Genomic DNA, 17944 nt, shown 5'->3' with positions numbered 1-17944 from the left:
GGTGCACTTGTGTCATTTGAGCAAGAAATGCTGTTCCAGCAACAACACATTTCAAATGTGTTAAGTTCACAAAATCTATGTCTCGTTTTCAGCTGCAAGACAAGGATTTGTTCAGGAAGAAGGAGTGGATTGGAAAACTAAGGGAACACATGCCAGCAATGCCTAGTGCAGTACATCTTCCCATTTCCAACATGATAAAACTGGTAAAATTATGTGGCAATTCAGACCCATCCTTTGTTTCCCCATGCATGCTCTACCTGCATCTGATTCCCCTGTCCACTTACTTCAGCACATGAATTTCTTCCTTTTTTTTTCTACTTTCATTGTCTTTTCACTACAAGAAGGAGGCAGAGGGATAATCTGTATTTTTATTTGTTTAGTCAAAGGCTTATTTTAATACAAACCTCCATTGGATGAAAATGTCAATACAAAAAAAACACTCTTTTAGGCTTTTTGCAAGAAAATTATTCTTTTGTATAAATAGCATCAAATAATCTACCACTTTTATCAAGTTCATAATTTATATTAAATTTCAATATCGTTTTGAGGCAAGAGAATATCTTACTTTAAAGATCCATCAAGTAGTGTAGTTAACACCACATTTTTGTGGCACCCTACCTTCAATGAAGAGATATAGCTGAATTCACCAAAAAAGCCTGCAGAACTTTCTGATTTTCTACAGTCTGACACAGCATTAGAAGAACAGAATAGGTAAAAAAAGGTGTGAGATACAGAGGACAAAGAAGAGGAGACATGGAAGGTTTGGAGAAGATATGACGATAAGAACAGACTATTAAATACCAGGAGCAGTGCATGTCTCCAAAACACATGCGAGATGCAACTCATTTAGGAACCATCAAATACCCTTGCTGTGATATTTCTGAAAATTTGGGAATTTTCATATACTTCATGAAAAGCACTTCCATATTCAGTATCACCATGCAAAAATAACCTAAATTTTGCTATGTACCGGGCTGTTTTTTTAAAGAAGTATACGAGCTCCCATGAAGGTTTCAACTCCATGTTTTACAAATCAAAGTCCCACACACAGTATTTCCCAGCCCACAAGAATCAGTGTTGTATGGTAGCAAGTTCGTAATTTATACTTTCTGTAACCTACAGCAGTAAGCCAGTGGAGTTATATGAAGAACTGTGGTATATTTGGTAGTGGATGATAATAATGAAAGGACAATCCAATGGCAGGGTGATGGGTTAGTTCATCATTTATGGTTTCTGTCCAAATCTCTACCATTTTTACAAAAATATCTTTATCTTTTTCACCTACTTTCTCTCCTGCTCATGTCACAGTAAGTAGCTGAGCTGTAATTCTGTAATGAAAACCTCTTTAAAGATATTATCTAGATACATTTTTACAATGGAATCATGCAGCAGAATTCATTAGATGACAAAGCCTTACTCTAGTAAAGTGATGATCACACCATCGTCTTTTCCTTGCCAAAGCATTTCACCTTCAAAATGAACCAGACCGTGTTTTCTGGCTCTTAACAAGATTCCTACTACTTTATTGGAAATAGTCACGTATGTCTCAAACAGCTGCCCGAATGTTACACTCACACGTCCATCTTCTCCCACCTCTCCAGTGCTTTTGATGATCAAGCACAGCTCTTCCAGTTCCTTACCCACGTGTGACTGAGCATCTTTCCCTCTCTGCTCTGTCTGAGACCCTTCAGGGGGTCTCCCGTAGGTAGGATCTCCTCTGTGAGTATGCACAGGTTTAGATGCAAGCCTGTCCTCACTGCTGAATGGGTTCTTTCTCTGATACTCAATGTGATCCTCTGCCCAGGTCTGCCAACTTTTCCTCAAGTCACCCACCACACTGGTAGCTTTAGCACTCTGCCCTTTATCTTCTTCCATTTCTTGAAAACGTTTTATGGCACTCAAGCAGGAAAAAAATCAATGGCTGGTTGTAACTGTGGTTCCTGGGTACGCTGTCAGCTGTGAAGCAAAAACAACAGATCAGCCTGATAATTTTTGGAAGAGTTTTGCCGAAGTGAGAGGCAAGGCTGCTGAAAAACTTGTTAAACATCTGAAGATTTTATTAAGTCCACCCATAATTTTACAGCAATGAAGAAAGTAGAAGTGATTCAGCTGAAATTCAGAGTAATTTTGTAATACAGGGCAGTAAGTTACAGGTTATAGGGTGTACCACCAGTCCCACACCCCCATGCAACATGAACATAGTGCAGTACTTACTCTTCATGCAACGATGCCTTTTAAAGAACTTTATCCTTACCCCCGGCAGCCCTGTAGACTTCTAAAACAACCTGACACTGTGCTGGCTGACCTGTTCAGCACAGGCTTATTGACAGGCAAGAGAGCAAACCATTCTGCAAGAGGCACCAACCCATAGGCAGGACTGGGCAGCCTTTCTCCTGCCTGCACACTGATTAAAGGTGGACAAACCCACACTGTGCTGATGAGGTTCCCACACACGACAGAAATTATTATCTGCAGAAAATAATATCTGGAGCTGTAACGCCAATATATGATGGGACCAGGAAGATTTTCCTCATCAGACACTGAAGAGAGAAGTAAAAATCCAGTTAGTTAGCTTAGCACCGTCTGCAATGCCCTATGTAGTGAAGAAAACCAAATCAGAACAGATAGTTCTCCCTTAAAAGGCTGTGCTGCACAGCCATGTCTGACTACTAAAACCTACAGGCAGGCTGCTAGCAAGGGAGCTGCTGCGCATGGGATTATGAGTACTTCAACTATCTGTACAGTATGTAATTATTCCCATGAATTAGGGACAGACTTTCATATGTACCTATAGAGATCCAAATGTGTTATAACCATGTATTTGATGGATCGTATCCTTCACCTGTTGGAATAGACACATTGGAGTTTCCCTACAGCATATTAGTAGAGTTGCTAATTTTCTTACAGATATTCAGAAATAAAATAGAGGAGTAGTGCTGGCTTTTCTATGGGGAAATAGAAATACAATTTCTGAACAATTTAATAACTGAATTATAGATCAGGTATGTCTATTTTAAAAGCATTGTGGTTTTTTTTGGTAAGGTTTCTTATTTGCCTATATACATATGTAGCTGCTGTTGCATATGAACCCCATGAACAGCTAGAGAGATCTCCCAGAGTTCCCTAGCAGAACATGCAAGTTTCAGTCAAACAACACTCATGTTGCCTTTGAGTCTAGAGAAGTGCATGGGGTGAGCTGGAGATGGCAACACAATGGCTGCGGAAGACAACAAAGAACAACAAGCAGCAGCACACATGAAATAACAGCTTTTCATAGTCCTCCCCTTTTAAATTGAAACTCATGGCTGCCATATGATCCTGTTATATTTTTTGTGAGAGGAGGGTGGTTAATTCTAGCTTCCTGGATAAATCTGAATTTGAGTAATTACATTTTACATCCTTAAAATTCCCTTGAAGGCTAAAAAGAGTAATTTTTTTCTTCCTTTCCCTCCCTAAAACAGCTATGTAATGTTGTCAACATGACTCCCCAAACCCACACTAACAAACTACATGATTCTCCTCAGTGGCAGTACAAGTCTATGTTAAGTTTACAAACACAGCATCTAAAAAGCACTTTGTTTTTATGTCAGAATCAAATACTCTTCAAGTCTTACTTATTAACATACATATACTTTCAAATTGTCCTGAGCAGCACATAAAGACTGCCAGTGATTTTGCATGGATCCTCAAGACAAAAGCAGGAAAAAACAGGACTTCACTTAAATTCTCTGGAAAACAGGCATTCACCTTCTGAGAGCAGACAGTGTTTATCTAGTGTTCTCTAGATAAAGTAAGCAAGTCTCAAAGAGATTCAGCTTAACCAGTACCAAATACTCCCTTCTAAGGGGTTTCTAAAATGGGAGCTATACAGCTAAGACATTTAAAGGGAGACAGACTGGAAAAATAAAAGCAGACTTCTTCCACTACATGCCTTTCAGCAATCTCAGGGTTTTGGAAGCAACCTCAGACACATGGGGTTTGTCAGCAGTTCAGTGTTTATTGCTGGGTCTCCACACTCAGCTGCTGAGGTGAACAGTTCTGATCCATATCTACCTCTTTCTCGTCTAGGGAAGTTCACATTTAGATTGTTTTCTTGTCAATGGTCACAGCTAAAGCTTCACAGCAAGCCTGAGTTTTGATTACTGCAGGAAAACAGAACAGGAGAAGCTGCAAAATGAGATTATGGAGGGCCATAGAGAACACTGCCCATGCAGGGCTCACAGGTCATGAGCAAAATCTTAGCCATAGGAAAAAAAAAAAGGCTGTCTAAAAATCAGCACAGAAAATACAGAACATGAATTCAGCACTGAGCTGGCCTCATCCTAATAAAAAGCTTAGTGAAATCTGGATAAACCAAACTTTTCAGCTCAGCTAACACGGAGAGCAGTATGGGATTATAGCTAGCAAGTCCAAATGTTAATAAAATAGATGCAATATGAAGACCTGTTTGGTTATTTTGAGCCCCTGTTGGACAGTCACATCTCTCTCTGCCCCTTTACCGGGAATCTGTCTCTATCTGCTCTTACCCCCACGCCGCCGGAGCTGACCTCCCTCCCCTGGAAAAACGGACGTGACCCCTCTGGCGCCTGTTAATTCTTGGTGTTATTAACGACCTGCTCTACCGAGGGAGGGCTCTGCCCGGGGCAGGCGAGGCCGCAGTTGCGCGGACAAGGGTGCGCGGCCCGAAACGGCAGCCTTCCCCCGTGACTAGTACACATGTATTTATTTACTTCTTTATATACCGGTACCGCTGCACTGACAGGTGACGTAAGTTAAAGAGTGAGAAGGAGGTGAAATAAGCAGTAATTAATTAAGACCGAGAGCCGTACTTTATCCTGTCCCCGCGTCGCGGCTATTGCCTCCGCACCCGGCGGAGCCGCACAGCGGAGTCTATTGGTCCCATGCCCCTTACCGGTAGCTGTGGTGGGGTTGGTAACACCACCTTCCCCCAGAGGCGGGCAAGCTCCTCCCGTCGCTCCCGCCTCTCCGGCTCCCGCCGCGGCGCTGGGCCCGCCCGGCAGCGCATGCGGCGTGGGGAGGCGGGGAATGGCTGGACATGGCGGTGCGAGCGGTATCGCTCCGGCGGTACTTGCTGCTGCTGGCGCAGGAGCACCTCGACTTCCGCCTGCCGGTGAGCACCTCGGTGGGTCGGGGCTGGGGACTGGGCCCGGAGGAGTCGGCCTGTTGTGGTGGGGGACGAGTGAGTCTTTGCCCTCGGGAGCAGCTCCGGGCGTGCCCGGTCCCGGTGGAGCCTCGCCTCTCCTCCTGCTAGAGCCGCCTGGCTTGGGAGCGCGTGCGGCTGCCGGGCGAAGGGCGCCAGGGGTCCTTCGCTTTCCGCGTCCTGTGTCAGGTGGTCCTGGGCGCGGGGCTACCCCTTCTGCCTTCGGCCTTAGCGGGAGGTGGCTTCCTCCTCCTGGTTCAGCCTCCATGGAGTGCCTCTTCATGGTCCCTTTAAGGCAGGACTTTCCTTGCCGCTTTTAAAAGCCTTTGGAGCTAGAAGAGGTTGCCAGCAAGTACCAGGGGCTTCGGATCAGAAATGGGAACTGGTAAGGGAAAACTTTGTTTACAGAAGTGTTTTTAAAGTCTTGTGGTGACTTTTTTTGTTTTTAAACTATGTATCTGCTGTCACTGGCATAGTGTGGGTACATAAATGGTTGGTGCTGCCCTGGCAACAGGTAAGATCCTCTCTGACCCAGTCACTGATGGAGCTGTGTGGGGCAGGAGGGGCCAGATGTCTTTATTGGGGTGCAGCTAGGATGGGGCTTCCCTGAAATGTCTGCCTCGCAGGCCGGGAGCTAATGGAGGTCTCCAGTGCCTTGGCTGGAGTCCTGGTCACAAGCCACCCTCCTCAGAGTCTTACTGACGGCACCGAAGGCTGCTCGCTTCTGGCTTTCGATCCTGAGTATTGGTTTCCGTGTGGTCAGAAGGGTTTGTGCCACTCTGGCTGACACAGGACCAGTGAGCCGACCCTGTGTGGTAGGATGGCAGCGCACAGGGTGCGGAAGCCAGCAGGTCCTGCTGCCTCGAGTTCTGCAGTCTGCTTGCCATGGACGTGTTTATGCCTCTTGGCTGCAAATTTTGTGGTGCAGAGTTTGTTTGCCGTCACCAAATTGGTTTCATCTTACTGAGCGGTATTCGCAGAAATCACGTAAAACAAAAAAAAAGTAACATCTGAAGCTCCCTGCTATTCTTTGTGAGGTCCCAATGTTTTTTTCTGCACCCTTGGTGAATGTTTGGTTTAACATAACACTCAATTTATGGGTTTATAAGAAAATCCTCTGATTTGGAAATTTAGCTTATGATTTGTTTTTTTCCCAGGATGACTTAGTGTTACTACACTAAGAAAATTTTGGTACACTAAGAAAATTTTGGTACCCTAAGCGCTCCACTGGGCACCGTCTTGAAGAGCTAGTAACAAGATATCCAGGGTAGTGTGCTGTTGTTTAAAGTAGTGCTGAAATGCAGTTATTTTGTTAGAATTGGTGGGTCATCCTGACACGTTTTTAAATGCTTAATGTGTGTTGCATAATTTGTTTTCATTATTTTTCATGCTTTTGTGCATACTTTTTTTTTTGCTGTCTGCTTTGTGGGACTGGAACACGAATTTGTTTATGATCAAACCAATTTTTCTTTAGGCAAAGTCTTTAAGTAAAAAAAAGATGATCCATATGTTTTGGGGGTTTTTTCTTTTTTTTTTTTTTTTTTTTTTTTTTCCCATGAAGGTTGTAGTTCTATTTGGTTGTTCCAGGAGCTCCATTTCCCTTTTCTTGTACTCTGGTGACTGCTCAGCCACACGTTTGGCTTTGTAATGATCAGCATTAGGGACCTGATTTGTCTGAAACATAATGAAACAAGCAAGGACAGACTTTCTTAGCAAGATCCAGCTGCCTGATCTCCAGCTGTAGCACACCTGCATATGGGATACAAGAGGCCTGCTTTTCTTCTGGTGATGGTGCTGGATCACAACAGCACAAGGTGGTGGTTGAAGCCAACATTTGTGGTTAAGTGTCTGTAGGATGAAGTTCCATGTTTCTTATTTCTTAGTCGATAGGAAACTGTGCTCCATAGTCAGGGATTTCTCTTTGGTTGGGTCAGATACTGGGGGCTGACATTGGGCATCCTGATTCCTTTTCCAGCACACAGTGTCTCTGATGGACAGGTGGGTGCATGTCAGATGTTCACTTACCAGCATTTTCTGGCAGATCTGTTCCGGTGCTTCACTGTCCTTACTTTTGTAAGGATCTTCCCAACCTCTCATCTGCAGCACTGCTGTCATCCGAAGCCAGTGCTCTCATCTCCTCTTCGTAAATGTCAAAAATATTACCTTCTTTTATCAGCAACCTTTATGTGTGTAGAGGTCATGTTTGCATTTCTTTCCAAGCCTTTTCTCACAGGTCGTGATTTTTATGCTTCTCTTTCTTGTTACTTTGCTGTAGATAATATTACTAGTAGTGTGTGGAGATGCCGGTGATACCGTATGTAAAATCTCAGGTGCTTTTTCTATCCCAGTACCATACAACGAAATAGCTGCGCATAAACTTCTATTCTCTTAGAGCAGACCTTCCAGTGTTTTCTTATGTCCTTTCTATGCAAATGGAAACAAATAAGGCAATGTCAGTTTCATTCGCAAATTTACAAATGCTCAATTTCATTTACTTTGGAAAATTAATGACTTAATTTACTTGGGGAAAGACACCTATGGAAGAAAACTGCTGAGATACCCATAAAGCCAAGAAGTAACAGAAAAGGAATTGATGCTCAGTGCTGGGCCTGGCCCTGGGTCAGTGTTACTGGTGAGACATGGCTTTTACATGAAAGTCTAAAAAATATTTGAAGAATAGAATAATTTTGTAAGAGAAATGTTGTGAGAGACTGTTTTTCCAGGAGAGTCTAATTTTTTTTCAGTTCATGAACAGTACATAAGAGCTGAATTTAATTGTAAATCTCTGTTCTGTCCACACATCTATGTTGAATGTTTCACTGTCAGTTCCCACAGTTAGTTGGTAATAAAAACTGTTCATTCTTCTGTTGCTATCTCTAATGTTTTGCTTGTAATTCCTATGGAGGTCACCATCTGCATTAGAATTTATGGCATGCTGATTTTTTTTTTTTTTTCCCTTTCCTTTCTTTGAAACATTAATTAATGCTTCTAAAAACTGACCTTTGTATTTTCACTTTAGGAAATAAAATCTTTGCTCTCACTTCACGGTGGACAGTTCAGCGGTGAGCAGGAAATTCGTGTAAATGTAAGTGAGAACTTAATATTTTACTTGAGTGCAGGTATGGTTTGCAAGTATGATTTTTGTAGTATTTTTATTAAATGCGGGTAGCTGAATAAATTTGGAATTTTCTGAGGGAAATAAGGAATCTTCCAAAACCAGTCAATTCTAAAATTCAGTAAAGACTCGGGACTGAGTAAAAGATGCATGACATGCACCTCAGAATGGCTTAAATTCACGGTGTGAAAGGAGGCAGTGCCACCTGCTGGGAGGCTCTCCTGCCTTCTCGGAATATCCGAGCCACGAAATCAGTCAGCAGCGGCTTGAATTTAGTGTTTTGACTAAGTCAGTGATGCAGCGTATCTGGAAGAGTGAAGCTAGGAAGAGCTATGATTGTGGTCTTGGTCCTTACTCAGAGAACATTACTAAGTTTTACTTACTGCTTGTGCATAATGAGGTATTTTGAGTCTTTAGAGGATGAATAATCTAGAGAAGCATAAATAATAGTATTTTACCAAGTCAAAGATGCAGTGGGAAAATGGAATACCTACTCATTTCTCAGACACTGAAGCCAAGTATACATGTTTGTCTCAAATTAAAAGTTTTATGTTCTCTGCACAGTTCACCTGTTTATCTATTTTTAAAATCTTCAGCATGCATGTTCTGTTTTTATAGCACAGAATCATGTAGTTTTGTAACTCATGTGACATCCTCCAGCTCGGTGTTTGCCTCAGTTATCGTCTCTTTATTTCAGTCTCCATTTTGGATTCTCAGTATTCCTTCAGAAGAGATGGCAAGGGGACTGATGAAACGGACAGTATGTGCAAAGTAAGAGGTGAAAAATCTTGTAAATGGTAATGTAGGTGGTGGAAAATTGTTCATATATATATGTATATAAAATTAGTACTAATTTTGTATAGAGTCTTAAGCAGTCTCTGATTACTTCTAGAATTGAGAAGGCATTACTGGAGCCTATGGGACTGATTGTGTAGCATGCCCGCTCTCTACTTAGTGTACAATCAGTGCAGGATCTTGAAAGGGTGTCCTTCAATTCAGAGCCAGTACTTGACCTGTAGTGTCACAGTGTTTTAGTTGCCTTGAGTACTGTTTAGTTACTGGCTTGTTTTAAAATATGTCTGGAATCAAAAGTTAAAGCTAGTGATATGTAAAAAAAATGAAAATCCTGTTTGGAAGGGAAAGGTTGTGGACCTTCCTAGTGCTGGTAGGGCTCAGAGCCCTCAGCCCAGGCTGCTGCAGCAGAGGTCTTTCTAGAAAATTCAAGACCACAGGAATGTGCCACAGTGTGATTGCTCCAGCTGCTTTTGGTCCTTTTTAGAGATGTCTGAATAACATGCTTTCTGTTGAGGCTTGAGAGATACCTCAGAGGTATGGTTCAGAATGAGAAACATGACTGTAGTATGGCTCTGTGACCATACTAAGTCTGTGCTGTCTTGTTCAGAGTTAGTTTGGTTGCCTCTGTGCAGTGTCACATGGTCCCTGTTGAGTGTTGTTTGTGTCAGATGTTCAGTTCTACCTACAATGATGTGGGCTGTCCACTCTTGCCTAAAGAAACCCCATGTATACAAAATTGTCTTTATGACAGTATATTTCCAATGGAGAAAAGCTGTAGTGTACTTCAAAAAGCAGCCATAGATGTCTAAAGAAGTTTGCAGATGCTCCATATGCCATGCTCTCTCAGCTAATGTATGCTTATCTGATGTAGAAAGCGTAACAGGTCCAGATTTTTCTTACTGACCTATTACTGGCTGTGGGGAGATATGTTCATTTTAGAGTAAGATTGCTGAAGCATCTCCATTTCATCGCTAATAAAAATTAGAAGTTCTGAAGCATACATTTATCTAAGCAAAATCTTCCCAACATTTTGTGTTGTTTTTTTTCCTCCCCCTGGCTACACATGTAAATGTAGAAGTAAGAAGCAGGCCTGATAGAAGAGTTTCTCCAAAAGTTGAATAAAATTAAAAGATTCAGTTCTCTGATAGCCTATGCTGTCAGCATTTTCATTGCTTTGTCTATAAATATAGCTTAAATTCTCACAGTGGATGAATCAGATGCTTTCATTAAAAAAAGACACTGCAAAAAAGTACTCTCTTTTTCAGGGTAGGGTGCAGGTTGGAAATATAGCCTTAATTTACTCAGGAAAGGATTACTTTAACAAAATTATCACTGGGCTTTGGTATCTGTTGTTGTCACTTAGTAAAATGTAGTTCTGTTTTTGTTTGAGTGAGCTAAATCTTTGAACATCCTTTGAAAAGGTGCTCCATAGCATTCTAGACCTTAAAGACTGTGTTTATAGCGTGTTGCAAATGTGCATATGAGTGTCTAACAACAAATGTCATGACATTAGGATTCCTGCACTAAAAGGTGGTTTTTTTTCTTTGATATGGAAAGGCCACTTGGTTGGGATATTTGAATGCTGGGGGAGAGGTCTGTGATGTAGTGTTAGCCTTCATTACAGTAGCATCAGTTCTCTTATCTTCAAGGCAATACTTAAAGCTGACATTAAGAAAACGGACAAAATAAGATGACAGTATTTCAACATCTCAAAATGTCAAACATCATAACCACATCTTGAAATGGGACAGAACCTCTGAGATGTGAAACTATGTCTTGCATATAATGACCATTTGTGTTACTCCAGGGAAGCGTAACACTGCTCTTGACCTTTTTCAGCCTTTGCTTACCTCATCAAATTGGTAGGTGCAAATGGATTTTGTCTCATTTGCTGATATCACTGTGTGCTAGAAAAAGGTCTGGTGGTAGCCAAGGGTACTAAGACTGAAATTTACGTTTTAGTACATGTTACCAAACAAAAAAGCATAGTTGAAATACCACCTTGGGAATAAAATTAAGTGTGTCCTGTTACAAATAAAACCTAAGCATGTGCTAAGAGTGAATTTCAGCAATCCATGAAGCAAAGCCTAAGTACATTGTCCAAGAAGATTAAAAGGAAGAAGTAACTGTAAGGTATTTTTGTCCCTCCACATTACTGCACTCTTAAACTTTGTAATTTCAGATCTATATTTGAACTGTGGGGTCATGGAAGATCTGCAGGAGAGCTCTATGCATCTTTGAAGAACTATCCAGTGGACAAGATGGTATGCTTATAAAGCATGTGGATAAAATGGTTCCTTACTCATAGCATGTTTTGGGTTGGAAGGGACCTCAAAGATCATCTAGTTCTACCCCCTGCCACAGGCAGGGACACCTTCCACTAGATCAGGTTGCTCAAAGCCCTGTTCAATCTGGCCTTGGGCACTTCCAGGGATGAGGCAGCCATAACTTCTCTGGGCAACCTGTGCCAGTGCCTTGGCGCCCTCACAGAAATTAAAGAATTTCTTCCTAATATCTAAATCAATCCTCTGTCAGTTTAAAGCCATTCCCCCTTGCCCTGTCACTACATGCCCTTGTGAAAAGTCTCTCTCTAGCTCTCCTATTGGCCTGCTTTAAGCACTGGAAGCTGCTCTGAGGCCTCCCTGGAGCCTTCTCCAGGCTAAACAAGGCCAGCTGTCTCAGCCTGTCTTCATAGGAGAGGTGCTCCAGCTCTCTGATCATCCTCTTGGACCTCCTCTGTACTTGCTCCAACAGGTTCATCTCCTTATGTTGGGGGGCCCCAGAGCTGAACCCTGAGGTGGAGTCTCACGAGAGCAGAGGGGCAGAATCACTGCCCTTGACCTGCTGGCCACAGTCTTTTTGATGCAGCCCAGGATACGGTTGATTTCTGGGCTGCGAGCAGACACTGAAGCTGGCTCATGCAGAGTTTCTCATCAGCCAACACTCCCAAGCCCTTCTCAGGGCTGTTCTCAATCTGTTCTCTGCCCAGCCTGTAACTGTGCCTAGAATTGTCCTGACCCAGGTGCAGGACCTTGCATTTGGCCTTATTGAGCTTCATGAGGTTTGCAATGGCCCATCTCTCAAGCATGTCAGGGTCCCTCTGGATGGCATCCCTACCCTCCAGGATATCAGCCAAACCACACAGCTTGGTGTCATCAGCAAACTTGCTGAGGGTGCACTCAATCCCACTGTCACCAGCGAAGATGCTGAACAGCACCAGTCCCAATACTGACCCCTGAGGAACACCACTTACCACCATCTCCGCTTGGACTTTGAGCTGTTGACCACAACTCTTTGAGTGTGGCTGTCCAGCCAGTTTGTTTTCCACCATGTGTCCATCCATCAAATCTATGCCTCTCCAGTTTAGAAACAAGGATTTTGTGCAGGACGGTGTCAAACACTTTGCACATGGTCAGATAGGTGACATCAATTGCCCTGTTCCTATCCACCAATGCCATAGCTCCATTGTAGAATTGTAGAATGACCAGATTTGTCATTAAAAATGCACTGAAGCTGTACAAATGAAAGTCTCTTTGCTTCTTTTTCAGCTTCCATATCTGCAGTCAGACTCTACTTACAAAATACATATTCATACATTTAACAAAACACTGACTCAAGCACAGAAAATAAAAAAGATAGATGTAAGTAGATGTTTAATAAATCTTTGACATTTAATTTCATCTGTTCATGTTGTTCTTAACTCCATGCTATCTGTATATTTAGTTTTTGTTTTCCTGAAGGTCTTAATGCAGTTTATGGCTTATGTCTAATAAGCTCTGAATGAGATCTTTGTGTCTGAATTAACATTCCCTCAAAATTCACTACTTTGTTTTTTGTTGTTTTTTTTTTCTCTGAACAGACCACATAAGGCATATGTAAAGACAAATACCACTGCTGATTTCAGCCCAGTGTCCTGGGAAACTAAAGCTTATTGCCCAGAGCTATAGGATTCAAGTGGTTATAGTGTTAGGTGCTAGGTGTTTAGAAAATCTGTTACTTGATCTCCATCTTAGGTGTTTATTGTTGTAGAATGTGGAACAAGTGACTTAAGTTGCAAGCTGTGGGCTCATTTTCTGTTCTGTGCTTGTGCTCCTGTCTACACTTGTGCTCTCCTAACTATATCAGTATTTTAATTAGACTGTTTTTCTAAATTACTGTTAGTTTTTGCTCTCCCACATTTTATTTTAGCACCTATTTAGTCTATGTACTTAATTTACTGAGACTGAAATTATCTGTATTCATAGTAGCTGCCCTTTCCTGTTTGTTCAGTTTTTGTGTGCATGAAGTAATGCTGACTGTGTAAATTGGTGTAGCTGCACATTACTGAAATTTTAAATTCCATTCTTCATCATCACTGCAACTTGAAAATTGTATAATATATACAGCTCATTTATTCTAAAGTTGGATTCTCTTCAGTTAATAAAAACCATAGTTCCTGATATCTAATCCTTAATCATTTGAGCTATCTTTAGTTACAAGAGAAAAGATTTTGTAAATCCAGAGAAAATTGAGAATGTATCATATTCACAACTGTGGTTTATTTTTTTCCGTTTTATTTTTTTTTGGGGGGTGCATCTTGAAAAGGTTTGACCCTGTTACTTTTTAATTCTGTTTTACTTTGTTGTACAGGCCCTTGAATTTCTGCCGTTCAAAGGAAAAGTAAATTTAAAGAAACCAGAACACATCTTTTGGATTTTAGAAGATTATGGAATGGACCCTAATAATGTTCCAGAGGAGCCTTTTCACCTGTATTTTGGTAGATGGGTGCGTGAGTATGCTTGCTTCACTTCTTGCCAGCCATTAGATGTCTGCTTATATATGTATCTAAGACCTGACAGTGATTTTTAAATGCTTCAACAGATTGCAGATGGCCAAAGAGAACTTATTGAGCCCTACAGTGTGAAAAAGAGACACTTCATTGGAAACACGAGCATGGATGCCTGCCTGTCTTTCATTATGGCAAACCATGGGAGAGTAAAACCCAATGATGTTGTATATGATCCATTTGTGGGAACAGGTATATATTTGGTTTTTTTCTACTGGTGGGAAAAACTGGGGATTGTGTTACTGTTTGCACCACACTTTTCCTGGTGCAGTGGCTTCTGGTGCTCGACTAGTAATTGAGATGATACAAAAGCAAAATGGTGATTCTAAAATTAATGTTTTGTTAACTTGAAAGGGATTTTTGGGGAAGGAGACCAACTTCAGAAAATGTAAGCAGTTTATTTTACACTTCTGATAAGTCTGTCTTCACTGTATTACTTTATGTAACATGTCTTAAAACACCACTTTGTGGTTGTCATGGACTGCTTAAGGCAACCAAGTGACCAAAAACTGGTATTTGGCTAGAGTGCTCCCTGCAGCTGCTTTCAGAATGTTACAAGGAGCAGCATTTGTGGAGGTGGCTTTTTAGAGGAGTGCTGAGGGCATTTCTGAGCATATAACACAATATGGCAATAGTTAGGTTATAGCATTCAAGATAGCGATCACTTCCCTGTACCATCATGTCTGGTCTTCAGGATAATGCTCACGCAAGTTATTCGCCCCCAGCTGAACTTTTCCTAGTTGAGCCGGGAGGGGGAGCTCTTATTCCACATATTACTCTCTGTGTGGCATAGGCGCGCTTTTTGCCTAAGGGAAACTCAGCTATTTGTAGGTGAAATAGAAGATCTATTGTGTCAGCTCCTGCCGTATAATCATACAACTGCATATTATCTTAAGCTACTGATAGCCTTTGTTATGCTTTTGGAGATACTACTATGTTTCTGACCTGGATTTGCTAAACTTTGATCAAGAAGGTGACATGTGAGACACGTACAATGAAAAATACTTACATTAATAGGAGGATGAAGAGAATTTGCTGTGGAAATCACTGCAAGAGAAGTTAGGGGGAGGGAACACAACACTACAGTGTCACTAGTAGGACAAATTTATATTAGTATGTGGCTTCTTTGTACCGTAGAAAACCGACCAGGGATATAATATTTTCAGAAACATGAGGCTTCTGTGAACTGTATGTTTTTCTCTTAAATTCTTGTTCATTTATGACCTGTTTTTCTGCATGCACCATAATGTCTTACAAAATTTCCTCCTCTTTGTTCTTGTGTTCCTTGTAGATGGGTAGTACTCTTTGAAAGGTTGACGAAAGTCCTCTGCCTCTTTTCTAAGCAGATTGTTTCATTTTGGTATCTATGGTTTTGTATCTTTTTACAAAAATCTGCTAAACTTAAAACACAAAATTCTCTGAGAGTGTTTATTTCCTTGGAAGTGAAAATTGAGGAAAAGAAAGGAAGCGTAAATCACATTGAAGTGGTGAAGCTATAGAAATGCAAGATAAATGTTAAGAGGTGTTTCAGTTCCGAAGGTAGCATATGCAAAATTCTCCTCAGATTGCCTAATGATTTCAGTTGCAGTTTTGTGGGTTTATTGTATGAGACATCTGGACTATATTGGCTTGATATTTAAGTGTACTTTGGGAAGTTGGAGATACTGGGTAGTACACCATTTGTCAGTAAAGTGTATTTATAACTAAACAAGTAAACAGTAGCCTTTGCCACCTACTTTTGGTGGGTAAACCCCAGGAATTTCAGTTGTCTCTTGAGGTCCTTTAGAGGATTTTCCAGATTGTCAGTGCAACACTGCCCTGGCACTGTAATTCTGTGAGATAGTTAAGAGTTGAGAGCGATGCAGTGAGTTTGAGCAGATGGGTTTGGAAAGAACATACATTCAGGATTTGAGGAGCATTTTGAAGATTTCTTTATGGTGCAACTTTTAATACCTGGCTTGGCTTCTTCCTGGCTTTTATGCTGAAAAGGTTAATAGTACCAAATTAGAATGGCCTAGCAAGATGGTGCTTGCTTGTTGGAAATAAACTGTTTTTGCTGTCTGAGCCAACACAAATCTTCCACATTTGTGTAAGAGTGGGCAATTGGAATTTGTCCTTGGAATAAAAGGTGCTTTTGGCCAGGCTGGTTTAGGAGACTTGAGTCCCCTTTTTTGTAAAACAGAATTGGGCTGGCTAGGATTGGTTTTGAGTTGTAAAACAGAATTTCTATAAACTGTTTAGATATCCTTTCGTCAGTGTTGGGCAGAAGAAAACCTGGAGGTTTCTGGAAGAATAAATGATGTGTTTTACCTGAATGCTTTGTACTTTCTCCTAGACAATCTATTCAGGGTAGCTCAGTAAGCTTGTTGTTTATACCTTTGAAAGATATTTGTCCCTACTTTGCCGATTCGTGATACTGCATAATTGCAAATGACAGAAATGTTTTCTTTGACATCCTGGAGGATAGTGGTATGACCAGGGCCCCACCTGTGCTGAAGAGATGAGGGAAATAGAGTAGGATAGAAAGGTGTGAAGTTCTGTGCCACCATTATTCTGCTGATAATTTCTTTTGTCCATAGTAGGGCAAAGGGCTGGCCATGTTAGAGTTTTAAGTATTCATGTACCTTCTGTGTGAGCACAATTGAGCTAGTACCACCTGAAATTTATTAAAAGCTGTAAATTCATGTTTTCGTAACTAAAACCCTTTTTTCCTCTGTGATTAAAAACATTCTTAGATGGGCAAAGTACTTTCTTCTTACTTTTTTTATAGGACTGGGTGGTATGACATACTTGAGGTCAGGGCTAGCTAAATTTGTCTTGACCCTCTGGAGGTACTGCCCATCTGTTCTGAGGGATTGCAGCCAAGAAGGGAAATGGGTGACTCCTCTGGGGTGAGTAACCTTGCTTTTCCCTGATCCATTTCACAACAAAAAGCAGAGGAATTCTTTTTGGTTTTCTCCCTCACCTTCACTTTTGGTAAAGTTCATTAGCACCCTGTGTAGGAATTTTCTAGTGCCCGGGACAGGGATTTTAGCCTGTGCATGCAGGGCATGTTAGGGATTTGTCAGTGCTCAGTGGGTGGCATGGAGCAATGCTGCCATTTGAGATGCCACTCCACGCTGCAGTGAAAGGGAGTCACCTGCACAGCAAGCTTGCTTGCTCAGCCCTTCGTCCTGTAGCAGTCATCCCTTTTATTTTAGCAGGATTGTTTGTATCCATAAGCAGCTGACATCAGTAGTGTGGGGTTCACAGCCTTGTTCTCATTAATTCATCATGTGAACTGCATACCTCCTTATTAACAACTTGACAGCACAGCTCTTTGATAGTCTCCTGCTGTCCGTCCATTTTTTCATTTGAACGCTGTTAAAGAGACAAAATAATTTGCTCTTTACTGTGGGCTGTTCAATCATTGCCAAATTTCAAGGGGAAATCACACGTACTCTTCTGGCTTTTTGTTTTGTTTTTAATTAGGAAAGCAGATCACTATAGTAATGTTTAATAAAATAGTTTAGTTCCAGGGTGAGCATGCTGATAAATATACTGACAAAATAGGCAGCATACTCACAGAAAAATGCATCTCAATATTGTTTTCGCACAGCAAAACAATCAGAGAAAACTTTTTGATGTTGCTGTTTACGCTGGAAATATTTAGAAGATTCTTGACCATTGCTTCTTACTCAGGGAGTGGCCAAAATCAACAACAGGATTGATTTTAAACAGAACTAAGGAGATGGACTTTGAGAACAGATGTGGTAGAATTGCCATTTGTTTTGTAATGATTTTTCTGACAATTTGAATTTTCTAACAATTTGAAATTTTGCTCCTTGCCAGGTAGAATTAAAAGTTTCAGTTCATGTAACGATTAAAGGATCTTACTGTCTCAAAATACAGAAAACCGTAAGCGAGCTCCTAAGAACAGTCTCCAGCAATAAGGAGTGACATAGGGCATAGCAAGATAAGGAAGATAGGTATAGCAGACAAGGGACTTAGTGTTATTAAGTGCTATTAGCTCTGGTTATAGTTGCATTGTGATTCTAAGTGGTTGGTA

The 17944-nt window shown here is 41.3% G+C and overlaps 1 protein-coding gene across 4 annotated transcripts in view; it reads left to right on the top strand.

The window, feature by feature from the left end:
* Nucleotides 1–17944, top strand: part of LOC133272632 (tRNA (guanine(10)-N2)-methyltransferase homolog) — a 42103-nt gene that overhangs the window by 10055 nt on the left and 14104 nt on the right. Inside the window, exons 1-7 of one of the 4 annotated variants that reach the window (XM_061459976.1) lie at nucleotides 4997–5131; nucleotides 8181–8246; nucleotides 8974–9047; nucleotides 11254–11335; nucleotides 12620–12712; nucleotides 13701–13835; nucleotides 13932–14088. In XM_061459976.1, coding sequence (XP_061315960.1) covers nucleotides 5057–5131; nucleotides 8181–8246; nucleotides 8974–9047; nucleotides 11254–11335; nucleotides 12620–12712; nucleotides 13701–13835; nucleotides 13932–14088 — 682 coding nt within the window. In that variant the 5' untranslated portion in view covers nucleotides 4997–5056. Of the gene's footprint in view, nucleotides 1–4996; nucleotides 5132–6855; nucleotides 7160–8180; nucleotides 8247–8973; nucleotides 9055–11253; nucleotides 11336–12619; nucleotides 12713–13700; nucleotides 13836–13931; nucleotides 14089–17944 lie in introns of those variants that run through there. The other 3 variants (XM_061459978.1, XM_061459980.1, XM_061459979.1) reach the window with 3 other exon arrangements.

The sequence above is a fragment of the Pezoporus flaviventris genome, unplaced genomic scaffold (genome assembly GCF_033815535.1).
Source record: "Pezoporus flaviventris isolate CSIRO_AGI_PZ_B2104156 unplaced genomic scaffold, CSIRO_AGI_Pfla_v1 ptg000031l, whole genome shotgun sequence".
Classification (NCBI taxonomy): Eukaryota; Metazoa; Chordata; class Aves; order Psittaciformes; family Psittacidae; genus Pezoporus; species Pezoporus flaviventris.
This window is presented reverse-complemented; position numbering and strand designations above follow the sequence as displayed.